The following is a 24,943-nucleotide window of genomic DNA, read 5'->3' as shown; positions in this document are numbered from 1 at the left end:
TATAGGATTATTCAAAGCACATTGTCATGTTCACAAAACTCAGAGCCCAGGGTTGACCACACTGTAAGCAGAAATATTTGGTAAATGAATGTACATATAAAGACAGAAAATACAAAATAAATAAAAATTACCACCAAGACATAGCTATTATAATGCTAATTAGATATAGTCCACCCAAAATTTTATGCAAATAAAGATACATTGTTAATAAAATGAGTTGTATTATTATAGCAGACTATTTAAGATCTTCATTTTACCAAATTATAATTTATATAAATATATCATTTTAAGTGTATTGATCACTGGTCTCTAGAGTACTAAAAAGACACTAAAAAGAAATCACCATGTTCTAATTATAAAACATTTTCTTCATTTCAAACAAACCTCATTCCTTTTGGCAGTTCTTCCTCATTTTTTCTATCCCCTACCCCTGGTAACTACAAATGTAACTTTTGTTCCTATGCACTTGCCTATTCTGGAAATTTCATATAATTAGAATCATACAATCTGTGGCCTTGATGCATGGCTTATTTTATTTAGCATGTTTTTGTTACATATATTGTGATATGTTATTTTCATGGCTGAATATTATTCCATAGTGTAGATATACAACCTTTTACTTTTCCATTCATCAGTCAATGGACATTTGAACTATTTCTACTTTGGGCTATTATGAATAAGACTGTTATTTGTGTATAATCATTTGGATGATCCATGTCTTCAGTCCTCTTGGGTAACATACCCAGGGCTAGAATTGTTGAGCTAGATGGGAAGTCTGTTTAGCTTTTTACTGTCTCCCAAAGCCACCACCACAGTTTCATCACTTGTGTTTTCCCCTTCCTCAGTAGATGATGTCTGTATTTCCAGTCAGTAGAGATGCTCTGGGGTGCGTGTAGAGTATTTACTTATCTAGCTGTGCCAGTGTATATAAATAATTCTTTATTGTAAGGTATTTAATGATCCTATGAAGGAGGATTTCAGCCTCTTATTATGTCCCAATACAGTTTGAAAACCAGTTTCTCAGGTACACTGTGACCCCCAAACTTGGTGCTTTGACAAGCTTTGCAACCCTCCCCCATCTGTCTTGTCTATTGCACAAGAGCTTTGAGAAAAGGGACCCTGTCTTGAACTTATCCTTGTATTCCAACTCCTAGTAAGAGCCAGGCATTTTGGTAAACATTTTACAAATGAATTGATAAATGGGTGCCTGATTAGAGTCCAGAATTTTGGAGAGAGAGTAAATTTACTGTAAGAGCATAATATCTCCAGACCCTTGCTCTGAAAGGTTAACATCTTCCATGACCAGGGTTAAAGGGGCAGGAGGTGGAGTTGCTTGGCAGGAATATTTGCAAAGCTAATTTAAGCATTAGAAAGGGAGACCGAGGTGAAATTTGAGATTGCTCCCTAATGTGTGAGCTGGAAACTTTAGGTAATACCAGCCAGGGGAGCTAAGAGAGGCATCCTCATCTCTCAGATAAGCTTGGGAACTACCAATTGCTTTAACATGTTCCATGTTGTTATGAGGACCCCAGGTATAGCTTCACCCTGCCCCAAGACCATGTCTGCCTTCTGGGAGCTCACACTAAACACTGGGGTTAGAGTTGTTCAGGGAGAACCCTTCATATAAGAAGTTGTTGGACCAGTTTGTGGCCACTTGTAATCCAAGTGTAGAGTCCAACATGCTCAGATAAAACAGGGTAAAGTCTGGGTGGGTGTGGCTTGAAGATCCTATAAGAAAGCCTGCTTGCTCTTTGGAAAAGGGAGAGGTTTTCTGTCCCTTTCGATTGTGCAATTGGATTGGGTGGGCAGGATTCATGGGCAGGACTCCAGCACTGGTGCAGGAACAGCATATCCCCTTTGTTGTAAATCCAGATCTGAGACCTCACCAGCCCCCCAAACCTCTGTCCTTCAGTGATGTGGCTCTGTGTCCTTGTCCTGGTGTCTCTCATGGCTTGCACGGCTTGGGGTGAGTTCTTATGAAATACAGATCGGGGAAGGGATTTCAGAATATTTGTCCTGGGTGGAAGCAGGTGAAGTGTGTAGGACAAAGGCAGGACAGGTTCAGTTTTGTGCTGACTTTTGGAGTAACCCAGCCAGCCAGCCCCAGGACAGGCTATGCTGAGACCCACGGTGGATAAATCCAGCTGCATAGGAGAGGCGCAGGAATGCAATGAGCTAACCTCAGGCCTTGTACATGAGGAATTAAGAGAGCTTCGTTTCTTTTCCCTTTTATTAGTAGTCCAGATTAGGCCATATCATGCAAAACAGCTTACCAGAATATGAAAAGCACATCTGAGGGGCCACAATGTGGCTCAAAAACCCAGCTTAGCACTGCTAAGAGATATGTTTTCAGACAAGGTACTTAACTTTGCTGTACTAGTGTCACTCTATTTTTAAAATAAGGATGGCAGCAGTATCTACTTTGTGAGCTGTTAGTGAAGATGTTATTTTTAGTAATTAGCAACAACAGGATAAAAACCTCTTATGTGTTCGTATTACTGGCTATTTTATTTTTCTCCAGCACTGGGGCTTGAACTGTGCTAGTGCTCTTGCACAGTTTTCTTGCTCACAGCTGATACCCTACTACTTGCACCACACCTCCAGTTTGGCATTTTTCTTGTTAATTGGAGATAGAGTCTCTTAGACATTTTGCCCAGGCTGACTGAATTGTGACCTCCAGGTCTCAGCCTCCTGAGTAGTAGGGATTATATATGGGAGCCACAGGTGCCTGACTTGAAATTAGTTATTGATGTGATATGTAAACTGGTTTACAAAACAGGGTTTTCAATGTCATGGATAATTCTTCTGTCATACTAAATCTGAAGTTTTCTTTTCAAGCCACACACTTGGAGGGAGATGTTGGCATGTTGTCTATATCGAAATGAAGAAAATGGGAAGGTGAGAGGGCGGGAAGGTGTGAGGTGACAGCTCAAGGCTAACGAAGCCAGATAAGAGAAGGGGGTCAAAGGTAGCCATGGGTATCCATGCAAGTCCACCTGCCTCAGGAAGGAGAATCAGATTGGTTCCCTTGGATCCTATGGCAGGTAGAACCAGGACAGGTAAGGAAGCTGTAGGAAGATGAACAATGAAATCTGTTCCTTAAGAAGGGAGCTAATGTGGCAGATTGATGTCTACTCAGTCTACTCACCTCTGGATGATCCTGTTCTTTTATATTATGTCCTGGTGCTTAGTTTTCCACTAAATAAACCAATCACTTAGCCTGCAGTTTGAGGCCTCCCTGCTATGGTACCTGTTCACCCAGGATTAACCTCCATTCCCCTTGGTCTCCACCTGGTGGGATACAGAGACCACTTGCACTTCCCAGCCAGGTCTTGTGTTTTGCTGACTCTGAATCTCTGAGCATCTCGTATCTCTGCTACATCCTCTGCCCAATCCATCTTCCCTTGTTCATCCCTACCCCTGCTGCTAGTCCCAGCTCCTCAGAAGGTCACCTTCAACTCCAACTCCTGTAACACCTTCCTGGTCCCTTTCCCAGAGCATAACCTCTTTCAATACAGCCTGAGGTCAAATAGGTCTCTGGCTCTGTTTCCTATCAGTCCTGCCCTCCTGAGAACAGGGGCTGCCTCCTGTTCCACCCAGCATGCAGCTCAGTATCAGGCCTTAGTGGGTAAAGGTTGTAGAAGCTTCTCAGAAGGAAACCAAGTGACCTTTTGTTTCCAGCATGTCTCCTTTTTTTTTTTTTTACAGTGACTTTTGATGTATTTTCCCCTCTAATTCTAGTTTAGCCTTTCCATCAGCTCTCTCTTTTAGGAAATACAATTTTATGCATCCTGGATTTATATAAGTAATAACTCTTGCCTAGATGACTGAAGTGACTTATTCAAGGTTTCGTGCCTAGAAAGTGGGAAACCTACTTGAAAACCAGGTCTCACTTTTCCCCTCTGAAGTGACCTTATCTCCTCTCTATGTTCCAGGGCACCCATCCTCGCCACCTGTGGTGAACACCTTGCAAGGCAAAGTCCTGGGGAAGTACATCAGCTTACGGGGGTTTGCGCAGCCTGTGGCTGTGTTCCTGGGAGTCCCATTTGCCAAGCCCCCTCTTGGATCCTTGAGGTTTGCTCCACCGCAGCCTGCAGAGCCATGGACCTTCGTGAAGAACACCACCTCCTACCCTCCGATGTAAGTGTGTGCATCCCCCTGGGTGTCTCAGGGGATGTTTGTCTGAGTGATGCAGTAAGGAAGGTCCTTGTAGCAATTCTCCAATTCACTATATTTTGTCCTTAAGCATATTCTAGAACCTGAAATATTTCAGAACTGTCACATCTCTGTATTTGTTATAGGACAGACATATTCTAGGTTCTGAGAATACCTTAGTAAGCTTCAAACCAACTTTCCTATCTTTGTGGAGCTGATATTCAACCAGAGAGAGAGAGGCAATAAAAGCATACAAATCCATAAATGAATTACATAATATGTTAGGATATAGTAAGTGCTTTGAAAAAGCAGTCCTCAGGGAAATGAGACATACTGATGCTCTATCTTTTACCTTGTCTAGAACCTTGCCATGGCTGGGGAGAGGAACGTGTGGGAATGTGTGTTGAAGAGAAGAATATGGGGATTGACTTTACAAGGTCTCCCTTCGAGTTGTGTCTAGCTACTTGATCACAAATTGATGGTTTGCTGGTGTACCCCAGTCAGATTAGTCAGCTGGGTTTAAGAGCCCAACATTTCCAGAATGTTTGGCAGCCACACTCAGAGCACCTCAGGTAACTACAAGGTCAGCTCAGTCAATATTTGCCTCCTTAGTCAGGTGCTTCTGAGAATCCTCAGGATTTTGCTGTGGTTGCCTTCTTTCCATTCCTTTCCTTAAAAATGTAATCATCTGGGTGCCAGTGGCTCACGCCTATAATCTTAGCTACTCAAGAGGCTGAGATCTGAGGATTGCAGTTTAATGCCAGGCAGGAAAGTCTGTGAGACTCTTATCTCCAATTAAACACACACACACACACACACACACACACACACACACACACACACACACACACACACACACACACACACACACGAGGTAGAATACTAGTCTTAAGCAACAGCCTAGGCCCTGAGTTCAAGCCCCAGCATCAGCATACAACAGGAACAATAAATGAAAACAACAAAAAAATTAACTGTTTCTATTTAAACTTTCTGACTTGAAGAAGTGCACATACATTTTTACATGTAAAAATGTAGAAAATACAGAACAGTAAAAGTAAGAAAATGAAAATCATCTACAGTTTACCTACTTAGATAATTTTTTTTTACATTTGATAACTTGTTTTCCAGTCTTTTATCTCTTCGTATTTCTTTCTTTGAAAATGGACCATAAATATAGATAGTAAATGACTGCCTGATTCATTTGTAACACTAACATCATTTTATATCATTAAATACCATGGCCAATTTTTTAATAGCTGGTTTTGAACTGACATTTATTTACCCAAGCTCTTACTTGGGTCATGAAATTTTTATGTTCTAAATAACACTCTGATGAACATGTTGTTTATGAATATTTTGGCTAAGACCCATAGAATGACACTGCTGTATATCCTTCCAGAAATGTTTTGCCTCTGTACATACACACCTCTGTGGAAGCAGGAAAAACCTCTATATAGCAGATCCTTGCCAAAGCATGAACTTATTGAAATATTTTGTTGACCATCAGATAAATAAAAGTATCATGTAATAATCATAATCACAATAAACATATTTTTTATGTTTCTTTTGAATTTATATAAATTTTAGCAAATTTAAATGTTTCCCTCTTTACTCCTTTTATGACTACTATACCCTGTGACCTTGGTGATCTAGGAAAAATTCCTCAGGGTAGAATCTGGGCATCACGTGGCTGGCTCCACTGGACAGCTGTGTCTTTCTGGCTCCAGAGAGACTTTCCTCTTGTCTCTTTGGTGGGCAGTGAGGCCTGTGTGGAGTTAGGAGCAATACAGAGCCTGGGTCTGGACATTAGACAGGGTCTCTAACTTCCTGGGGCCTTATGTATACAAAAGGAGTTTCCTCATGTATACAAAAGGACTGATCAGAACTTTAAATGAGTATTTACATAAATTATTGCCTGGTAAACTGGGAAAGTGCAGGAAACATGAACATTTCTCATCTGTGTTGGACCTGGGAGACCTCTGCCCCACTCCCCAGTTCACCTGGGGGAGGGGTATGAATAGTGACTTGTCCTGGAGATGACATTTCCTGTACACATGGGGCAACATGTTTATCTGGCAAAGCCGCATGGCCACTCTTCAGCCCACAGTACAAAGCGCAGTGAGGACAGGATCGAATCCCAGGACTGCAGGGAATGCCAGCTCCCAGGTGGGCCAGCATTGGAGTGACTCCTCACATTGTCCCAGGCATCCCAAGGCTCTGGAAAGGAGAGAGCTGCGAAGTCCTCCTTGCTCTGCATGATCTAGGAGACTCCTGAGAGTCTCCAAGCATGCCTACCAGGATTGCCAGGAACTCTTCTACCCATTTCAGTGTCTCAAGTCTCCTGATAGCAGTTCCATGGACAGCCTCAGCTTCCTAGTATATGTCCAGCCCCAGGTGTCACTTCCAGCTTCCACCTTGTAGCACCTCAAGTGTTTTATTGTTCTTTCCTCTTAGGTGTGCCCAGGACCCAGTGGCTGGGCAGATAGTTAATGACCACCTAACCAACAGAAAGGAGAAAATTCCTCTCATCTTTTCCGAAGATTGCCTGTACCTAAATATTTATACTCCTGCTGAATTGACAAAGACCAGTAGGCTGCCGGTAAGCATGGTGACTGCTGGTCAATACTTGCTACTTCCAGCACCCGGGATCTTCTAGTGCAGGCAGCAAGGGGATGGAGGCAGCTGAGGGTGGAGGTACCATGGCCAGGAATGATTTAGAGGCCAGAACTTCCTTTTACCACAGGAAGTACAAGTTTTCCTTTCTGTAGTTTTCTCCAGTGACGTCATCTGTGATGCTGTTGTACATCAGAAATGCATACCCTAAACATTTTAAGTTCTCTCTCAGTAATAGGACTAGAATGATGACTTTCAGAAGATTAAGGCTATTTATTCCTAGAGCAGCTAAGACAGAATTTGCATCTTAGTTAGAGCTGAAAGGAATATGAGAGAAAACCAACAATCCAATACTTTTCTCTGAAGATCAATTGATGGTCAAATGGGGTAACAGAGGGCACACAAATGAGATGGCAGGATAAGGAAGACCTTAGGTGTTCTGATCCTCAAACCTGTGCTTTTTGACAGGGACTAGGAAGTATAGGGCATGCTCTGCTTTTCCACCTGCCCCACCTGTGACAATTTCCACTGCTACATAATGACAATATTGAAAGGAGTCTGGGACAATCTCATAAGCATTTACCTTGTCATTTGTCAACAATCTGGGATATTATTGTAGTTCCTTTCTCTCTTAATTACCTTTGGTGCTAATTGGCTCAGCATTTCTCTATCAATGACGGACCAGAAGTGAGTCAGGCTACCAGCTATAAGCCAGAGGTTGGGGGAGGGTTGCTGGAAAAGACAGTGGTCCCTGGGGGTGGGAAGATGAGAGTGTCAGTTCCAAGCCAGTCTCCTAGAGCATTCTGGTACAGAGGCCAGAAGGGGAGGAAGTTTTGAACTTGGGACTGGAAGTTGGTCCTACATGTGGTTTGTAAGACAAAAGGAATGGGAACAAATATTTCCCTCTCTGCTTCCCTCCCTCCATCCCTTCTTCCTTTTTCTCTCCCTCCCACCCTCTATCCTGCCCCTATCACATATCACATATTAGTTGTGGGATCTGTAGAGTTGCCTTAGTTTTCCCATCAGTCACACAGGCAAATCGCAATACTCATCTTTTAGATTTATTATTTCTATTGCTTTGAATAATCCTTGCTCATAGTTTGTGGTATAGATTCTTTTATGTTTTATTAACAATATTAAGCATTATTATTTTGTCCTTTCTTAGTTCTTCCTTGAAATGTGATCCTTTTAAATTCAAGAGCTATGAATTAGGAATTGTTGTACCCACTCTCAAGTCTCCTCAGTCCCTGGCATATAAGCTGTCAGATAATATTAGCCACCTGACCAAAGACTTCCTGGAAATGGTGGATGTCACTTGTGCTTGGAGGAGTGGGGAGGAAGCAGGGGGAGGAACCACCAGGGACCATGTGTGCCTCTTTTTAAAAAATTTTTTATTGTAAAGATACTATACAGAGGGTTACAGTTGCATGAGCAAGATAATGAGTACACTTCCTATTGAGCATTGTTACCCCCTCCATTGTTTTCCCTCTACCCCATGTGTGCCTCGTAAATGATCACTTATCAATGAGAAAGCTTATTTCTCCAACAAAGAGTTAACAGAGATGAGGTTCAGCTATAAGGTCCAAGAAAGAGGATGATGGGAGTGGTGGGGAAAACATGACCTTTTTTGCCTTTTGTTCCTCCAGTGATGATGTCCTCCATTTGTAAAGCTCTAAGAGGGTATGGTCCATTGTTCTGGGGAAAGGAGGGGAATGTGGAGTGGAATGACATCTAGGCTCCAGCTGGGAGAGTTGGGAGCAGAAATCTCCTTTTTCAACCCTATTAGACATACTGGTGAACTTTATGAGTGATAGCCTCCCTTAGTAAGGTGTTGGGCAAAGCAACTCAATCTGACAAGTTCTGAGGTCCCTCCCAATTCAGCTTTCTCTTCTTTCTGTGCTGTCTCCTCCTGGCCCAGGTGATGGTGTGGATCCATGGAGGTGGACTGGTGGTGGGCGGGGCATCGACCTATGATGGACTGGCCCTCTCTGCCCATGAGAATGTGGTGGTGGTGACCATTCAGTATCGCCTGGGCATCTGGGGATTCTTCAGGTAAGGTATAGGACTATTGTCTATACAGGAATCTCTATATTGGTCAGTTTTTTGCTGATATAATAAAGGAACTGATAGCAGGCAATTATAAGAAAAACAGATTTTTTTATCTGAGATTTGCGCCTGGCAAGGTCCTGGTGGCTGCTATACAATGTGCTGGAGGATGACAAATGGAAATTGCAGGACACATCTCATGGTGAGACAGGAAGCCATGAAGGAAGAGAGGTCAACTGCAGTTTACACTTCCTTCCTATTGGGAAGTAGCCAGAGTACCTTAAATCCTAACACTGCCAATTACCTCACCATTTGCAGATTCTATCACTGCTTAATACACTAGAGACCAAGGTTCCTGTGTATAAATCATGAACCTTAGCATAGTATAAATCTGAACCTTAGCATCTCTCAAATGAGATGTTAGGGCCCAGCTCTAGTGATGCTCTCTCTCATGGAGATCTTAGTAAACCCCTTCATAATGCATCTAGTTCCTTCATTATTGGACTCTCCCAACCTCCTCCTCCTGCAGCTAGTCTTGTCCACTTGCTTCTGAGCTTTTGCATGTACTGTCCCCTCTCCCTAGAATGTCTACTTCACCTGTGAAGCTCCTATTCATCCTGCAGAGCCTGGCCCTCATGTGTCCTCTTTTGAAATATTTATCTCCTTTTCTTAAAACAAAACATCTGTGTAGTCCAGCATGCGGCATTCTGCTATAATGTCATGCACCATGCAGCACATCAGTTGAAAGTTGTGCACCTTCTCATAGGAAAGAGAGGAAGGAAGGGAGGGAGGGAGAAAAGGAGGGAAGGAAGGAGGAAGGGAGGGAGGGGTTGTTCCATGCAGGAAGCTCTATGAGGGTTCATGCAGACAGATTTTCAGATGACAATGCCATCAGGCTGTTCTTCTAAGGTGACTATGACCTTGACTGTTGCTCAGACCAATCTCATGACCTCACAGCTGCAAAGCACACAGGCCCTCCAGCTTCTTTGAAGTGCCTCCTCCTTCTGTCTCTGGTCACTTCCCTGCTGCTCCTTTTCATCTCTTTCCTGCCCCTCCTCCTCTTCCCCATCTTTAGGCCTCTGTGTTTCCTCCTTCTTCTCCACTAACCCCCTGAGTGCTACCAGCAAGCACACTCACAGCTTCCAGTTGCCGTTTCCACCGCTCTTTTAGAGTGTCGACTTTAACTACTTTCTGTTGTCTGCCCTGGATGTCTGCAGAATGCCTTTTACTGCACAGGAAGAACTGAGTCCTTGTTGCACACTAATCTACCCAACAAAGACCCTCTTCCAGAACCCTCTGTGCTTCTGCTAACAGCTCCATCCTGCTGATTTCTCAGGAAAGAGACTTTGTAGGCTGACTGGTCTCTTGTTCTCAAAGCCCAACATCCAGCCAGAGAGAAAATCCTGTGGTTCTACTCTGAAAATATATTCCAAATTCAGCTACTTCCCATCTTCTCTTTCTATTACCAATCAAAGCTCTGTGTGTCCTGGATTAAGGCGATCACCACTCAGCCATAGCTCTTCTATTCTAATGTTGCTGTAGCTCTGTGAGCCCTCACTGAGCTGTGATGGCCTCTGCACCAGATCCCATGTTACACATGTGACAGAGAACTCCACAGGGCCCGCAGCCTCTGCACCAGATCCCATGTTACACATGTGACAGAGAACTCCACAGGGCCCGCAGCCCTACCCTTCCTGCATTCACACAGCTGTCTACAGCCCTGGCCCTTTGCACCTACTGCTTCTCCTCACCTGAGCTCTGTTCTTAGGGTTTTTTTTTTTTTTTACAAGATCCATGTGCTCATATTATTCATGCATCTACATAATGCCTCTACTCAATGGCCTTCCCTGTCATGAAATCTGGGTCCCTCTCCTGATCTTTCTTTATCTGTTTGTATTGCTCCACCAGCTGATATATGTGTCTGTGTTTGTGATCTGCAGTGTGATCTGAGTGAAGCCAGATATTTTGCTCTTTTGCTGCCAAATATGCTCTAGCCTTTCCTTCCCTTCCTCCCTCTCTCAGTCCCTTCCTCCCTCCTTTCCTCCCTCCCTCCCTCTCTCAGTCCCTCCCTCCCTCCCTCCCTTCCTTCCTTCTTGCTCTTTTTCTCTTTTTCTTCCTTTCTTCTTTCCTTCTTTCTTTTTCTCTCTTCCTTTTTTCTTTCATTCTTTCTTTCTCTCGCTTTTCTTCCTTCCTTCCTTCCTTCCTTCCTCCCTCCCTCTCTCTTTCTGTCTCTTTCTTTCTGTCTCTTTCTTTCTTTCTGTCTCTTTCTTTCTTTCTGTCTCTTTCTTTCTTTCTTTCTTTCTTTCTTTCTTTCTTTCTTTCTTTCTTTCTTTCTTTCTTTCTTTCTTTCTTTCTTTCTTTCTTTCTTTCTTTCTTTCTTTCTTTCTTTCTTTCTTTCTTTCTTTTTCTTTCTGTGCCAGTCCTAGGGCTTGAATTTAGGGCCTGGGTGCTGCCCCTGAGATTTTATCCCCCAAACTAGTGCTCTGCCACTTGAGCCAGAGCGACACTTCCTGCTTGTTTGGTGGTTAATTGGAGATATTTGTTTCATGGGACTGCCTAGGCTGGCTTCAAATCATGATCTCATAGCTCAGCCTCCTGAGCACCTAGGATTACAGGTGTGAGCCATCAGCACCTGGCTTTAGCTTTCCTTAGACTGCTGTTCATGCATAGTGATCTCAGTACACAGCTGCTGGAAGAATGAGAGCAGAGCCCTGCACAGGTCAAGGATGTTGGGATGAGAGGCACTGGAGAGGCCTATGGGATGCAGAACCCGGCCTTACTCTGGAAGCCTCACTGAGAGCCTGCAGCACACCTGTGGTCTGAGAATCCAGAATTATACTGTGACTAGGTCCTGCCCTACCTTTCATCCTGAGAGTCCTGCTCTGACAGCTGTGTCCCACCCCACCTCATTTTCCTTAAGCACAGGGGACGAACACAGCCGTGGGAACTGGGGTCACTTGGACCAGGTGGCCGCACTGCGCTGGGTCCAGGACAACATCGCCAACTTTGGAGGGAACCCAGGCTCTGTGACCATCTTTGGAGAGTCGGCAGGAGGTGAAAGTGTGTCTGTGCTTGTAAGTGTTCCTGACACAAAGTGCCACCCTGAGGCCTGTGGATGAGACCTGTTGGAAATCAACCAGTCTAACCAGACATTTGCCTTGAGCAATACAGAGGAGGTACCTGAGGGTACTGTGTAGGGTGCCTTAAGGGAAAAGGAAAATGGCTTTTGTCGGTTAGTGATCTAGGGTTCACTCTGTCCCTGTGTACACAGTGGTATAGACCTTTGATTTCAAGACCTTGATCCAGGGGTGACTGTACTGTGTAGTGTAAGATGATGGAGAGCCAAGGCCCAAACTCAGAGCTCAGCTTTGTGTCCTCTGGCCATAAATATCATCAGCTCAGTCAGTGACAGTAACATTCCTCCTCTCCTCACTTGGTTGATTCCTGTCCCCCCCGCCCTCCCTTTCATAACCATTTTATTTTTTTTGTTTGGTTTTTTTTAACTGTATTTTTTGTCTTTTCGTTTTTGGTACTGGGGATCGAACCCAGGATGTTGCACTTGCTAGGCAAGCGCTTTGCCACTGAGCTACATCCCAGCCCTCATAACCATTTTACATGAAGTCTCATCTTTTTGTATCTTGATTAGGTATAAATTACAAAAAGGAGAAGGTGAGGGCCTGAGCTGGATTGTCAATGTTTGGTTCTAGTCTAGATCTACATATTGAGGGGGCCTGAGCGCTGAGATCAGTGACCCGATGGTCACTCAGTCTCTGGGACGGAGTGTAAGCTGGGCTGGGGGAAGCTAATGAGAAAAGGATAAAACTGATAGGGAAGGTTGTAACAGATACTGTGTGGTACAGACATAAGAGGTGGGAGGAGTCTTTTGTGGAGATGGTGGCAGGGAGGTGACACTGAGGGAATCTATTGAGGGTACAGGGACCATAATAAACCATCCAGCCATCTCAGAGCGGAGCAGAAGATTAGCCCTATTACTGAAGTTTTCAAACAAGCACTGGTTTCACAGTTGATTTCTCAGGGGTTAATGTTTATAGTCTTCAAGCTGAACAAAAAGAAAATGTACAGGCAAACTTGATGAAAGAAAATATACACAATCCCACTATACAGTGTAGTATTTAGACACTTTGACATGTATTTCTCTAGCATTACAATTTCATATCTGTCTGTCTATCATCTACCTACCTATATATCCATACATTCATTTTCTTTGTCACTTAGTCATCTATGTATGTTGTTTTTAAACAAAGAAGCTTTCTTAATGTGTAGTATAATAAAAATATTTCAGTAAACATTATTCTTACACAATGTCTTTCACAGTTGCCTAATATTCCATGGTAAGAATGAAACATTGCTTATTTTCCAGTCTTCTAATATTAGACACTTGAGTTATTCTGATGTTTAGTGTTATATATAGTGTAAAAAATTTGACTATCTTTATAAACTCTGATTATTTTCCTCTTTTTTTTGTGATGAATGTTTGCGGCTTACTCTCAAACACTACCGCTGAGCTATGTCTCTAGCTATTTTGTAAATGACAGTTTTCATGGTAATGGAAATGCTGAAACCAAATTTGTGGCTAGGAATTGCCAAGCTATCTTTTCCAACAGTTTTGGTTGTTGTGATGGGCCCAAACTCCCTATCTGTGTTTGGTTCTGGGATGTTGTTCCATACTCCTACTGGAGCAAGTTTTCTTGGAGAACTTGGGCCCAGGAGCTGTCACATCCACAGAGTATCAGATTCCATGCAAATGCTCAGGGCAGAGTTATGAAGAACAACAGAGTCACTGACCCTTCCTATAAACATAAACTCTCCTCCTCTCCTCCCTACTGCCAGGTGTTATCTCCACTGACCAAGAACCTCTTCCATAGGGCCATTTCTGAGAGTGGTGTGGCCCTGTCTCCTGGTCTATTTGCGAAGAATGTCAGGTCATTAGCTGAGGTATGTCTTACCCTAGACAGCTTTGGTACCCCGTTCTTGGCAATTCTGAAATTCTCAAGGATCTTTCTTCTTGTGGGATCCAGCTAGGATGCTTAAGGAGTCCCTGAAGTGAGAGTGGGTGAGTAGGAAGACTCCAATAGAACTTATATTTAACCCTCATTCTGTATATTTTGAAGTGTCTTCATATAAACTATGTTACTCAGGCTTCCTGCGATTCTGCACATTTCAGTCTGTGAGAGAGCACAATCCGTGTTAACTCTCCTACTAGGGTAGGTGCTATTATCACCCTCATCTATAGGGGTGTAGAGAAGGAACAGAGGCCAAATCATTGGTAAGTGGAGGAGGTTAAGCCTGACACTAGGATTCGGCATTCCTTGCTTTCCTGCTATTCCACGTGGCCTCTCATGTGACACAACACTTGGACAGTTTTGTGCCATTATAAAGTAACAGAAACACAGATATTAGGTAACCACCTCATGTCACGATTCCAACTAGTGACAGAGGCAGCCTTCTATGGGACCCAGATCCCACAGAGTGTTGTCAGCGATCCTCTACTGCCTTCAAAAACTGAGTCTGGGAGAGAATCCCTCTGTCTACATTGGAGGTAACAGACACTGCTGTTGACCTCTGCTGTTGCCTGTGATCTTGGCAGCAAGTTGCTGTTACTGCTGGATGCACTCTCACCACCTCTGCTCCTATGGTTCACTGCCTGCGCCAGAAGACAGAACAGGAGCTCTTGGAGACTACAATGAAACTGGTAGGCATGCCCTAACACCCTGTGTAGTTGACATTAGGCTTTTTCTCTTAGTGGTCTTCTAACACCAAATTCCTTGGGATAATTTCCTATCACTCAGTTGCAGTTTCAGTCTTCTGCTTCCAACTGGGATTGTTTTCTGTTTTTTTTTTTTTTGTTGTTGTTGTTGTTCTGGCCCTGGGACTTAAACTCAGGGTATGGGCACTGTTTCTGAGCTTTTTAGCTCAAGGTTAACACTCTACCACTTGAGCCACAGCTCCACTTCTGGCTTTTTGGTAGTTTATTGAGAAGAGAGCCTCACAGACTTTCTTGCCTGGGCTACAAGATCCTCAGATCTTGGCCTCATGAGTATCTAGGATTACAGGCATAAGCCACCAGGGCCCAAAATGTCCCCCTAGCTTTTTATTGTGAGATATCTCAAATATTAAAATGTCTAGAATCAACTGATGAAAAATTGAATAGCAGATATCTTGAAACTTCATATTTTGGGGCTGGGAAGGTGGCTCAATGGTAGAGTGCTTGCCTCACATGCATGAGACCCTGAGTTCAATTCCTCAGCACCACATAAGCAGAAAAAGCCAGAAGTGATGCTGTGGCTCAAGTAGTAGAGTGCTAGCCTTGAGCTGAAGAGCTGAGGGATAGTGCCCAGGCCCAGAGTTCAGGCCCCATGATTGACAAAAAATTCATATTTTGCCATTCTTGTTTTCAGATATAACTCAAGAAACTAAACATTCCATTTCCTCAGAATAACTACCATTCTGAATTTATAGAATGAAGATATCATGCACAAAGTTTATATTAAGAGTATTATAATTTATATTGACTTATTTAGAAACTAAGTTATAATAGTATAGTAACTTAATTTTCTAGATTTTCTGAAATTCTGCTTCAGTTAGAATTTAGGAATAGCTACGTCTGTTACCCATTTATGCATTTAGCATCCATCCATCCACCCATTCACTTATCCAATTCATGGAAATCGTTTCAAACTAGTATCAACCTAGTATCAATATATCTATAACTTTTCAGTCAAACATTCCAATCTGCCCATCATTCATAAGTCATACAACAATAGTACATATTTTGAGCAACTTCATCCATCCATCCATCCATCCATCCATACATACATACATACATTCATACATACATATGCACCAAGTATGTGAAGGAATTAGGGAAGCTCAGAAAATCTAATAAAGATCCTATGACATCCCTCTGAGATTTCTTCAGTTCTTGTGGAGTGTTTCCAGTCAGTATTTCAGCATCCACTGTATTCAGCTACCCTCTTCTCACTTATATTTCTCACTTACATTTCTGTGGGCATAGGCTCTACAGAACTGTCCACTGTCAGGAGGCAGAAATCACCAGCTAAGGAGTTCAGAATCCTTCAGTTAGGAGGAGAGATCTCCCAGGAGATCATAAGTTTGCATCTGTGGAGGGGGTGGGGGGAGCACACAAGCAAGCAAGCATAAAAGAACTCAGTTTGGAATCTTCCTTCCAGTATTTGGGAAACTCCTGGAAAGGAAGGAGTTTTGATAATAGAAAAGTCTTGGATTGTAATTCAACATAGAATGGAAATTATAAAGAGCACTTTGAACTGAGAGGTGACATGATGAGTTAACAAAAGTCTTCAGTGTAGAGATAGATTGTAAGATAGGATCAGGGAAGGGGCAGAGAGACAAGCTGGGAAGTCAATGGGCAGAAGAAAAATAGGCAAAGGATCCTGGAAAGTTACACCAGCATCAGAGTAATGGGTGAAAAGTGTTTGAAATCTGGAGTTTCGGGTTGTTTTTCTTGATTGTGGGGCTTGAACTCAGGGCCTGGGTGCTGTCCCTGAGCAATTTTACTCAAGGCTAGCGTTCTACCACTTTGAGCCATAGCACCACTTCTAGTTTTCTAGTGGTTAATTGAAGATGAGTCTCATAGACTTTTCTCCTCTGGCTGGCTTTGAACCGTGATTCTCAGATCTCAGCCTCCTGAGTAGCTATGATGACAAGTGTGAGCCATTGGAGCCCATAAAATCTGGATATTTTAAAGGAATAGCTGACAAGACTTACTGAGGAATCTTATATGAGGTATGAAATAAAGAGAAGCAGGAAGGATCCCTTCAGCACCTACTCTATGGACAGTGGCAATCATAGTGATTCTCATGGTTACTCCCGTGATGTTGGCGCCTCACAGTCCTCACTGTTTCCTGATACTGCTAAATATAACATAGAACATGTCACTCCTTTCTTAAAAGCCTGATGCTGCTTATAAGACAAATTGCCTAACGTTCTCTGTAAGTCAACTTTCTATTCCTGTTAATAAATCCCCAAGACAATCAACTTAAATCAACTTAAAAATAAAGAGAAGAAGGTTATTTTCATTAACAGTTTGGGTGTTTTCTTTCCATGATCATATGATCTTCCTATCTTGTTCCAGTAATGGCACATCATTGAGGAGTTTGTGTAGGAGCAAAACTGCTCACCTCATTGTGGGGGAAAGAGAGAAAGAGAAGCAGGACCACTATATATTCTGAAGACATTCCCCCATATGCCTGAAGGTCTAACAAGCCAGAGACCTATGTGCTGGCCTCATGCTTAGACCAGCAGAGACAGAGAGAGGGAGTTGGTGTGGGGGTGGGGAGAGAGATACAGATATTACCTGGAACCACATGTATCATGTTATTCTCTTCCCCAGGGCCACTTCTTTGTTCCTGTTGTGGTTGATGGAGTTCTGATTCCAAAGGCACCTGAAGAGATTCTGGCTGAAAAGAATTTTAACACTGTCCCCTACATTGTGGGAATCAACAAGCAAGAGTTTGGGTGGATTTTGCCCACGGTGAGACTGTACAGAGCTCTTTGGCAGATGTACCCCCAACACACGATCCTCAGACCTGAGCTCCCATGAGTTCTTTCTTTTCAATGCCCTCTGCATCATGGAAGATGTCAAAAGTGCACATTTCTGAGGAAGCAGCCTCCTGGATGGACAGCCTCCCATGAGTGGGGCAGCTCTGGGAACGCTTCTCTGCATATTTCTTTTCTATTTCTGCTACAGAATCCTGAAATGTCCAGACTGGTAAAGCCAGGAGAGATGAGAAAAACTGAGGTGGGAAAATGTTAGAACATCTAGGAAGGGGAAGGAACTGGGAGTTTGGAAAAGTCAGGCTAGGGGCGCAACAGCCCTGGGCACTGGTAGCTTTCTCATGGTAGATTCAGAGAAGGCACTTCTATATGAATTAAAATGGGTTTGTAAAAGGGAAGGACTTTTCATCTTCAGTGAAAAAGCCAGACCCTAGTTAAAGCAGCAGGAAAGGTCAGTAGAGTAGTAGAAAGGAAAAAAAATCTGAGATGACCTGAACTCAAATCTCCAACACAAAGTCTGGAGTCATATCCAAGCAGGGTGAGTTCCAGGAGGCATGTGTTAGGAGGAGAGAGGTCATGCCATGCTGCAGACCTTTCTTCTCAACAGGAAATACCATTTCGTGGTGAAGTAAGGTCTTCACTAAAATTAGGACTTTCGTCTTCCTTTACGTCTGGAAGTGAGATCAAGAGTTAATTGCCCCCAAATGTTTACATTTCAAAGAGGTTACAAATTCTTTTTTTTTTTAATTTGCTTTCAGGTCCTTGAGGAAAAGCTTTTTGGCTGAGAAAGAGTCAATAATTGCAAGACATTTCCAAGATTACAGCTCCAAAGAGCAGGCTCAGGGGCCATTCTACCCACTACAGGGTTTTAGCTGGAGGAAAACAGTGATTTCACCTGAAAGCATGGAACTTTCTCGATAGGCTTGGTAGAGGACTGGATCACCCTTAAATAGGTTGAACTGTGTTGTATTTGGGTCAGGTCTCTGAACCAGAGGTTTGAACAGGACCCCTATGTACTGGGAGTTTGGCAACTCTCATTTCAGAAGGATTTCAATGGGTAGCAAAGAAATACAGCTTTGTGACTGATTTTAGCTTCACTGTTCAACTGAGTCTGGCAGTATGGCCTATTTCCTCAATACTTGAGCCATCAGTTTCTACACTGTATTTAGACTTGAATATTCCTGAATGTTTCCTCACTGTCTGATCAGTACATATGTTTACCTCTAGTTTGTGATGTTAAGTGAAATGAACCCCTAGATCAGGACACAAGTGTTTAAGTGTTTTTTCTTTCTTGCTATTGTTTTTAATGTATTTAAAATGTACTATGTGATTTTTAAAATTTCTCTTGTATGTTCTTCCCCCACGGTATAACCCCTGTTTTCACTGTATTTGATGTCAGTGCCCTGCATCTTGTACATACATTTTTCTAATTTGGGGAGGGGAAGGGAAATAACAAAATGCTGAAATAAGGGGAAAAAAATTCCTGCTTGCTTTTCTCCAATTCCTGAGGATTTACAAATGCCTAACTATTGTTTAAACAGTCGAAAGGCTTTCCACTTTCTGAAGTACAATTCAACCAGAATTTGGCCACCTCACTCCTGCAGAAGTCTAAGCACATGACGGTAAGCATCTGTGTAATCATAGGAGTTGGTTGAGAAACAGTGTAGGTCTAGAGGCTTCAGTGGTGGAAATAGGGCTGGGACCAGGGTTCTGTCTACATTTTCTGTATTTCCCACTTCTCCACTCCAGAAGGGATTTGCATAGGGTTCAAGATATTCATGATCAATGAAAAACTGTCTCAACTGCCTGGAGAAGCCACATTGTTCACCAGATGGGGGTGGTTTCTTTCTTCATCCATTGCAGAGCTTATCTGAGAAGCTAATTCCAGTGATCATTGAGAAGTATTTAGAAGGGACAGATGACCCAACCCAAACTAGAGATCGGTTCCTGGACTTGCTTGCAGATATGGTATTTGGTGTTCCATCTGTGATTGTGTCCCGTGGCCACAGAGGTGAGTCCTAGAGACATATAAGAAAGGGATAGTGGCTCAGAAACACAGTTTCTGATCTGCCCACCTCCCAGCAGAGGAACATGTGGAGTTGTGGAGAACCAGGCCTCAAACTCTGCTTTCATACTTCCTGGTAGAATGTTGTCCTATTTTGGTGTCTGCTAGTAGAAGACTGAATAAAGGATTGAAATACAAATAGTCAGTTTAGGAGGTGATCCAATAAAACAGCACTGAAGTGAGAAGGAGGTGACACAGGGAAGTGATATAGGCCAATCAATGATGCACTTCCAAGTATGTTTCTACTGTGGATGATGAAGCTGAGGAGCTCTGGGAAACAAGACTTCTCAGTGTTCTTCTGTTTGGACAGAAAAGGAGATGTGTATTTATCCACCTGTGTCTACATGTCATTGGTTGAAGGCTGTTATGAGGGACTGTTAGTTCTTTGGTCCATGTTGTGTACATGGGAGGTATGGTTTGTGGTGAGAAGACAAAGCCTTTATGCAAAGAGCTATTAAAGTTGAAAGTGGAAATCAGGCAGATCTGTCTGATATGATTGGCATATTAACAACATCAGCCAAGGACTTCTTATATAAGGTTAATGGTGTACATTGGACTAGAAAACAAACGTGATAGAGCTCATAGAAGATTCTTAAAGCTAGAGCTAGCCACCAGCTAGGTGGTTACATAATAGAGTCATAGAAAGTCAGAATAGGACCAGGAGACTTGTCTGGGGCCAAGAAGGCCCAAAGGAGGGGTGGTAGTAGGTGTGGGGACAAGGAGTATGTCAATGTCTGTGGCTCGATCATGTCTTCCATGGTGTGGAATAGTATAGACAAGCTGAAGGGCAGGCTGGTGTTTATCACAGGTTCTTCCAACATCTACCCAAGGCTCTATGTGGAGTTTGAAGAGAGAAGGATTCATGAGCTTACCCTGGAGGAGGTTACTCCTTCTGCTTGTCATTTAGACAGTCAAGGGACCTTCCCCTATCTACCAGCTCTGATGCACCTTAGTCTGAGAGTCAGTGAATGGTGCTCTGGTCCAGACAATTGTCTCAATGTGCTGGAAGAGTTATCAAGTTTAGGATACTGTAAACATGGATAGTTTAGGACAGTATCAAGCTTAGAACAGTATAAATGCCATGTACTATCTCACTTTTTTTTCAAATTTTTTATTGTGATTAAGTGGTTACATAATTTCCCAAATTTCACAGTATTGTGGGATAGTGATGCTCAATTAGAGTCACAAACACATTCTAACTTTCCCTATTTTACTTTTCGAAGTTGCTTATGAGCATCTGTAGGTTAGAACAAGGAGAAGGGTGAGTACATTACAATAAAGAATTGAGAGAGAAAGAGAACACAAAATTGTAAATTGACATGTTTTATACATACATATTTATGGGATATATAGTGACATTACAAACTATGAATATGATACAGAATAATTATGTCAAACAAGTCAACATATACATCCCCCCTCAAATATTTAACATAAATAATATGAAATTCTCAGCAATTTTCAAATGAACAATACTTTATGAAGTGTATTCACTATACTATTCAATAGAAGTATAAAGAAAAATGTTTTCTTCCTTTTACCATCACCTTCCCTTTGTTCTCCCCATCAACCTCTGAAACTACTAATTTACTGTATGCTTTGATAAGTTTTATTAGTTTGGATTCATTACCTAGGGAGTAGCATGGTCTTTTCTGCATAGTAGCATGGTATTTTCTATCTATACCTGGCTTATCTTATTTAGCATAATGTTTTTAATTTCCATGCATGTTGACATAAATGACAGAATTTCTCCTGTAAATAAAAGACAAACGGCATTTATTGTGTGTTCATAACATGTTTTCTTTATGTATTCTTCCATTGGTGGACACAGGATGATTTCAGAGTGTGGCTTTTGTGAGTAGTGGTGCAGTGCAATATACATTGGGGGTGCGGGCATTTGTTCCACAGACTGGTCTCAGATAAATGTTCAGGAGTGGGACTGTTGGATCACATGGTAATTGTTTTTTACTTATTTAAAACACTGTCCTGTTTTCTATTCATACCATCAATATTTTTCAAAAAGGTTTTATCTCCTCATCCTTGCCACAAGAATCCTAATCCTTGACTTATCCTAATTTCATAGAAAAGACTAAATCATTTTTTACCTCTGAGTGTAATGTCATCTGTCACCTTCTTATACGTTACCTTTACTGTGTCAAGATACATTCGCCTGGTGAAATTATTTTAATTCAGTGTTTGCTTCTGAATTTTCTAACTGGGATGATTTGTCTATCTTTGAGAGTGGGGTATTGAAGCCTTTTCTATTATTATATTGTAATCTATCTTTCCCTTCAGATCCTTTAATTTTTGTTTTACACATTTAGGTTATCTGATTCTTAGATGCACATATATTCACAATTATTATATCATTATTATGAACTGACCTCTTCATCATCTCTCAACTTGTAATGTCTTTGTTTCTTTTCCAGGTTTTTAAAATTAATGTCTTTGTTTAATATAATTATAGCTAACTGAAGCTAACTGCTTTCCTATCCTTTGTCTTTTTTTATTTCCTTCTTTTTTGGTAGTCTTTCTATGCATCTCACACTAGCTGTAACCTTGCTGTATATCTCAGACTGTCCTTGAACTCATAATTTCGTATCTTAGGCTCTTGAGTGCTAAGATAACAGGTGTGAATCACTGCATTTAGCTTCTTCCCTTGTTCCCAAAAAACAATTTTCCACAATACAGAATTCCTGAGATACAGTGTTCCAGCTCTGCATGCATTTGTAGTAAAATATACTCATTTTCAGGAAAGAAGCTTGGATTTATTTCACTCCTTTCTTAATTCGTGAGAAAAACACCATAAATGGTCAAAACTAGGCTGAACAGAAGACAACTGTTAGCTTGTAAAGCTTCTTGAAAAGAATTAGCACCATCCAGTATTGGATACATTGGATACATTTTGCACACTTGTCCTTTTATTCCATAAATATATGGATTAAATCCCACTTCTGCATCCACTAGTTATACAGTATAAGGAAATTATGGGGCTGTCGTCTGTCCCGTGCAGATAACCATGGGTTTCCTACAGGGCTGCAGACCTTAATGTCAGGTGCATGTCTGGTAAACATAAACTGCACAAATCCATGTTTTCTCAGATGCTGGAGCTCCCACCTACATGTATGAGTTTCAATATCGTCCAAGCTTCTCACCAGACATGAAACCCATGACAGTGATAGGAGACCATGGGGATGAGGTCTACTCTGTATTTGGTGCACCAATTCTAAGAGGTAATGGCTGTTTGCTGGAGATACACTTGGAAATAAAAGGCCTGCGTTCCAGACTTTCTTTAGTCTTGAACAATCTTCTCTTCTTTCAGTCTTAATTTCCTCCCTTGGTGTAACTGAGGTGAATGACATTGGGTGTTACCAACCTCGTCTTCTACTATAGCTCTCCCCAAAGAGGGTGTGTGTTCATGTATTCCCCGCTGTAGTCACTTTTAGGATCCTGACTTCTAACACCAGTAAGAGTTGGCTCAACTGTAGCACCCTGCTCAAAGACAGGAATGCCACTACTTGATCTCTCACTCAAAATAAAATATCAGACTGTTAGTGATGATAAAGCCAGAAATGGCACTAACATTGGCTCAGATAGCATATGTATCTGCCTTTAAACCTGAATATCATAACTGAAGTTCCTATATTTTGACCAGTGGTATAATTAATAAATGTAACATTTAAGAAAAATGTTCATGAATGTTTTAATACTTTATCTCAGCAGTTGCAAAAATTGACTCAAGATACAACTCTGGGATGCTCATGACATGCCAGTGTCTCTGGGCATCAGTTTGGTGACTTCTTAGGACCTAAGCAGGCTTTTCTTTTTCCTTTCTTTTCTTTTCCTTTCCTTTCTTTCTTTTCCTTTTATCCATACTGAGACTTGAACTCAGGGCAAAGCATTCTGCCACTTTACCCACACTCTCTAGCACTGTTTGCTTTAGTTATTTTTTCTTAGATAAGTTTTGGCCTTTGTGTCTGGGCTGGAATTGGGTTGTGATCTTCCTACTTATGGTTCCTGCAGAGCTGGGATGACAAGCCTGTTTCATACTATCTGGTGGACCTTTGCAGTTCTAACACTTTTTCGACTCTATGAGTATGTGAGTGTATTTAAGAGAAAAGAAAATGTAGGTATGTTTAAGAAAAAGGAGTCAGCAATCCTGCAAAGCAGAAGGAACCCTAGGTTGTGGCACTTCTGCCTTGATGGGAGATGGGTGGATAGGTGTGCATGAAAGACAAAGGGAAGTTGAAAGGCCTATGTGCCCATTACTGAGTCCTAGATCAGCCCTTCCCAACTCACCATTCATATTTTGACTTGGTACATGTGCAGTCAGGGCCAAACACTGCCTGTCTTAACAACCTCCTAGTGGTGCTGATGCAGCAGCCTATGAACCACACTTTGTATGCCACAAGGTTATTTTCATCTTCCCTACAGAGGGTGCCTCAGAAGAGGAAATCAACCTCAGCAAGACGGTGATGAAATTCTGGGCCAATTTTGCTCGGACTGGGTGAGGTTCATGGAAAAGATGGAATAAGGATAGTGTGTAAGGTGGGGTGCTGCGGAGATAATTATTTGGGAGAGGTGACTTCTAATGTTTGAGTAATAAACTCCTACCTCTGTGAACAGTGATGGGGCAATAATTGCACTCCATATCTGAGTGTTCACAAGTCTCATGGATCAGTGATAAGCTAGAGAATTCTTACAAATCTCAGAGGAATGTGAGACTGCACAGCAACTGTGTTCACTTGATTCTGTTTCAGAAATCCCAATGGGGAGGGACTGCCCCATTGGCCAGAGTACGACCAAAAGGAAGCATATCTAGAGATTGGTACCACCATCCAGGCAGCCTATTGGCTGAAAGACAAGGAAGTAGCTTTCTGGACTGAACTCCTGACCAATAAGCAACTACAACCAGAGCACACTGAACTGTGAACAATCGATCTGGGGAAAGCCAAAGAGCCAACACATGCATATTCTACAGAAGGTGTAGGCCAAGGAGGCATTTTATTGTGAAGACTGGAGAGTTGTGTGGTAAGGATGGACAGAGGCTTTTGCTGGGGCTGGAGAAGGGTATTATTTGTATCAGTGGCCTCAATTTATTAAATAAATGATTTTTGTGGAAACAAATGAATGTATGTGTCTTGGGCTATATGTCTACAGCCACAGATCCTTGCAGAGAAGTAAGTTATTTGGGCTGCCATGTAGCATCCTATGCAGCATAACACATGAATTGCAGCCAAGGACCCCCCAGGGAAAGTCCATTTGAAATGAAATTCACCATTGTCCATCAAACCAAATCTCAGAACATATCATCAAGAGTAGACTCCATCCTAAATCATTTCACATACAGTGGCAGAGATTTCCATTGACACAAATGCTTCCCAACATAGAAATAGTAGAAATAATGTACAAATCGTTATGTCGAAAAACGAACTTTACAACTTTGGTGGGGAGGGGCTGAGGGGGGAGGGGGAAGATGGGAAGGGATGGGAAGGGGAAACAAAGGAG

General features: G+C 42.2%; 1 protein-coding gene across 3 annotated transcripts; it reads left to right on the top strand.

The window, feature by feature from the left end:
* The first annotated feature begins 1,782 nt into the window (after positions 1-1,782).
* On the top strand, positions 1,783-24,566 carry LOC138806907 (carboxylesterase 1E-like). Of its 3 annotated transcripts, XM_069992327.1 has the most exons (13): positions 1,783-1,966; positions 3,936-4,140; positions 6,610-6,754; positions 8,687-8,820; positions 11,735-11,888; positions 13,666-13,770; positions 14,423-14,527; positions 17,207-17,347; positions 18,912-18,992; positions 19,234-19,381; positions 22,537-22,668; positions 23,870-23,942; positions 24,196-24,566. In XM_069992327.1, the coding sequence occupies exons 1-13, from the start codon at positions 1,915-1,917 to the stop codon at positions 24,365-24,367; spliced, it is 1,647 nt and encodes a 548-aa protein (XP_069848428.1). In that variant the 5' UTR covers positions 1,783-1,914; the 3' UTR covers positions 24,368-24,566. The 3 variants fall into 3 exon arrangements, with proteins under 3 accessions (XP_069848428.1, XP_069848429.1, XP_069848430.1); XM_069992328.1 differs by lacking the exon at positions 22,537-22,668; XM_069992329.1 differs by lacking the exons at positions 14,423-14,527; positions 17,207-17,347.
* The last annotated feature ends 377 nt before the right edge of the window (positions 24,567-24,943 follow it).

The sequence above is a fragment of the Dipodomys merriami genome, unplaced genomic scaffold, assembly GCF_024711535.1.
Source record: "Dipodomys merriami isolate MVZ:Mamm:240054 unplaced genomic scaffold, mDipMer1.0.p SCAF_41, whole genome shotgun sequence".
Classification (NCBI taxonomy): domain Eukaryota; kingdom Metazoa; phylum Chordata; class Mammalia; order Rodentia; family Heteromyidae; genus Dipodomys; species Dipodomys merriami.
This window is presented reverse-complemented; position numbering and strand designations above follow the sequence as displayed.

What these genes read in the sequence shown, in the direction of transcription:
- LOC138806907 (XM_069992327.1), top strand. Translation starts at nt 1,915, where the DNA reads ATGTGGCTCTGTGTCCTTGTCCTGGTGTCTCTCATGGCTTGCACGGCT. An exon ending in ACCACCTCCTACCCTCCGAT is followed by an intron (nt 4,141 to 6,609) that starts GTAAGTGTGTGC and finishes CTTTCCTCTTAG; the next exon opens with GTGTGCCCAGGACCCAGTGG. An exon ending in CAAAGACCAGTAGGCTGCCG is followed by an intron (nt 6,755 to 8,686) that starts GTAAGCATGGTG and finishes CTCCTGGCCCAG; the next exon opens with GTGATGGTGTGGATCCATGG.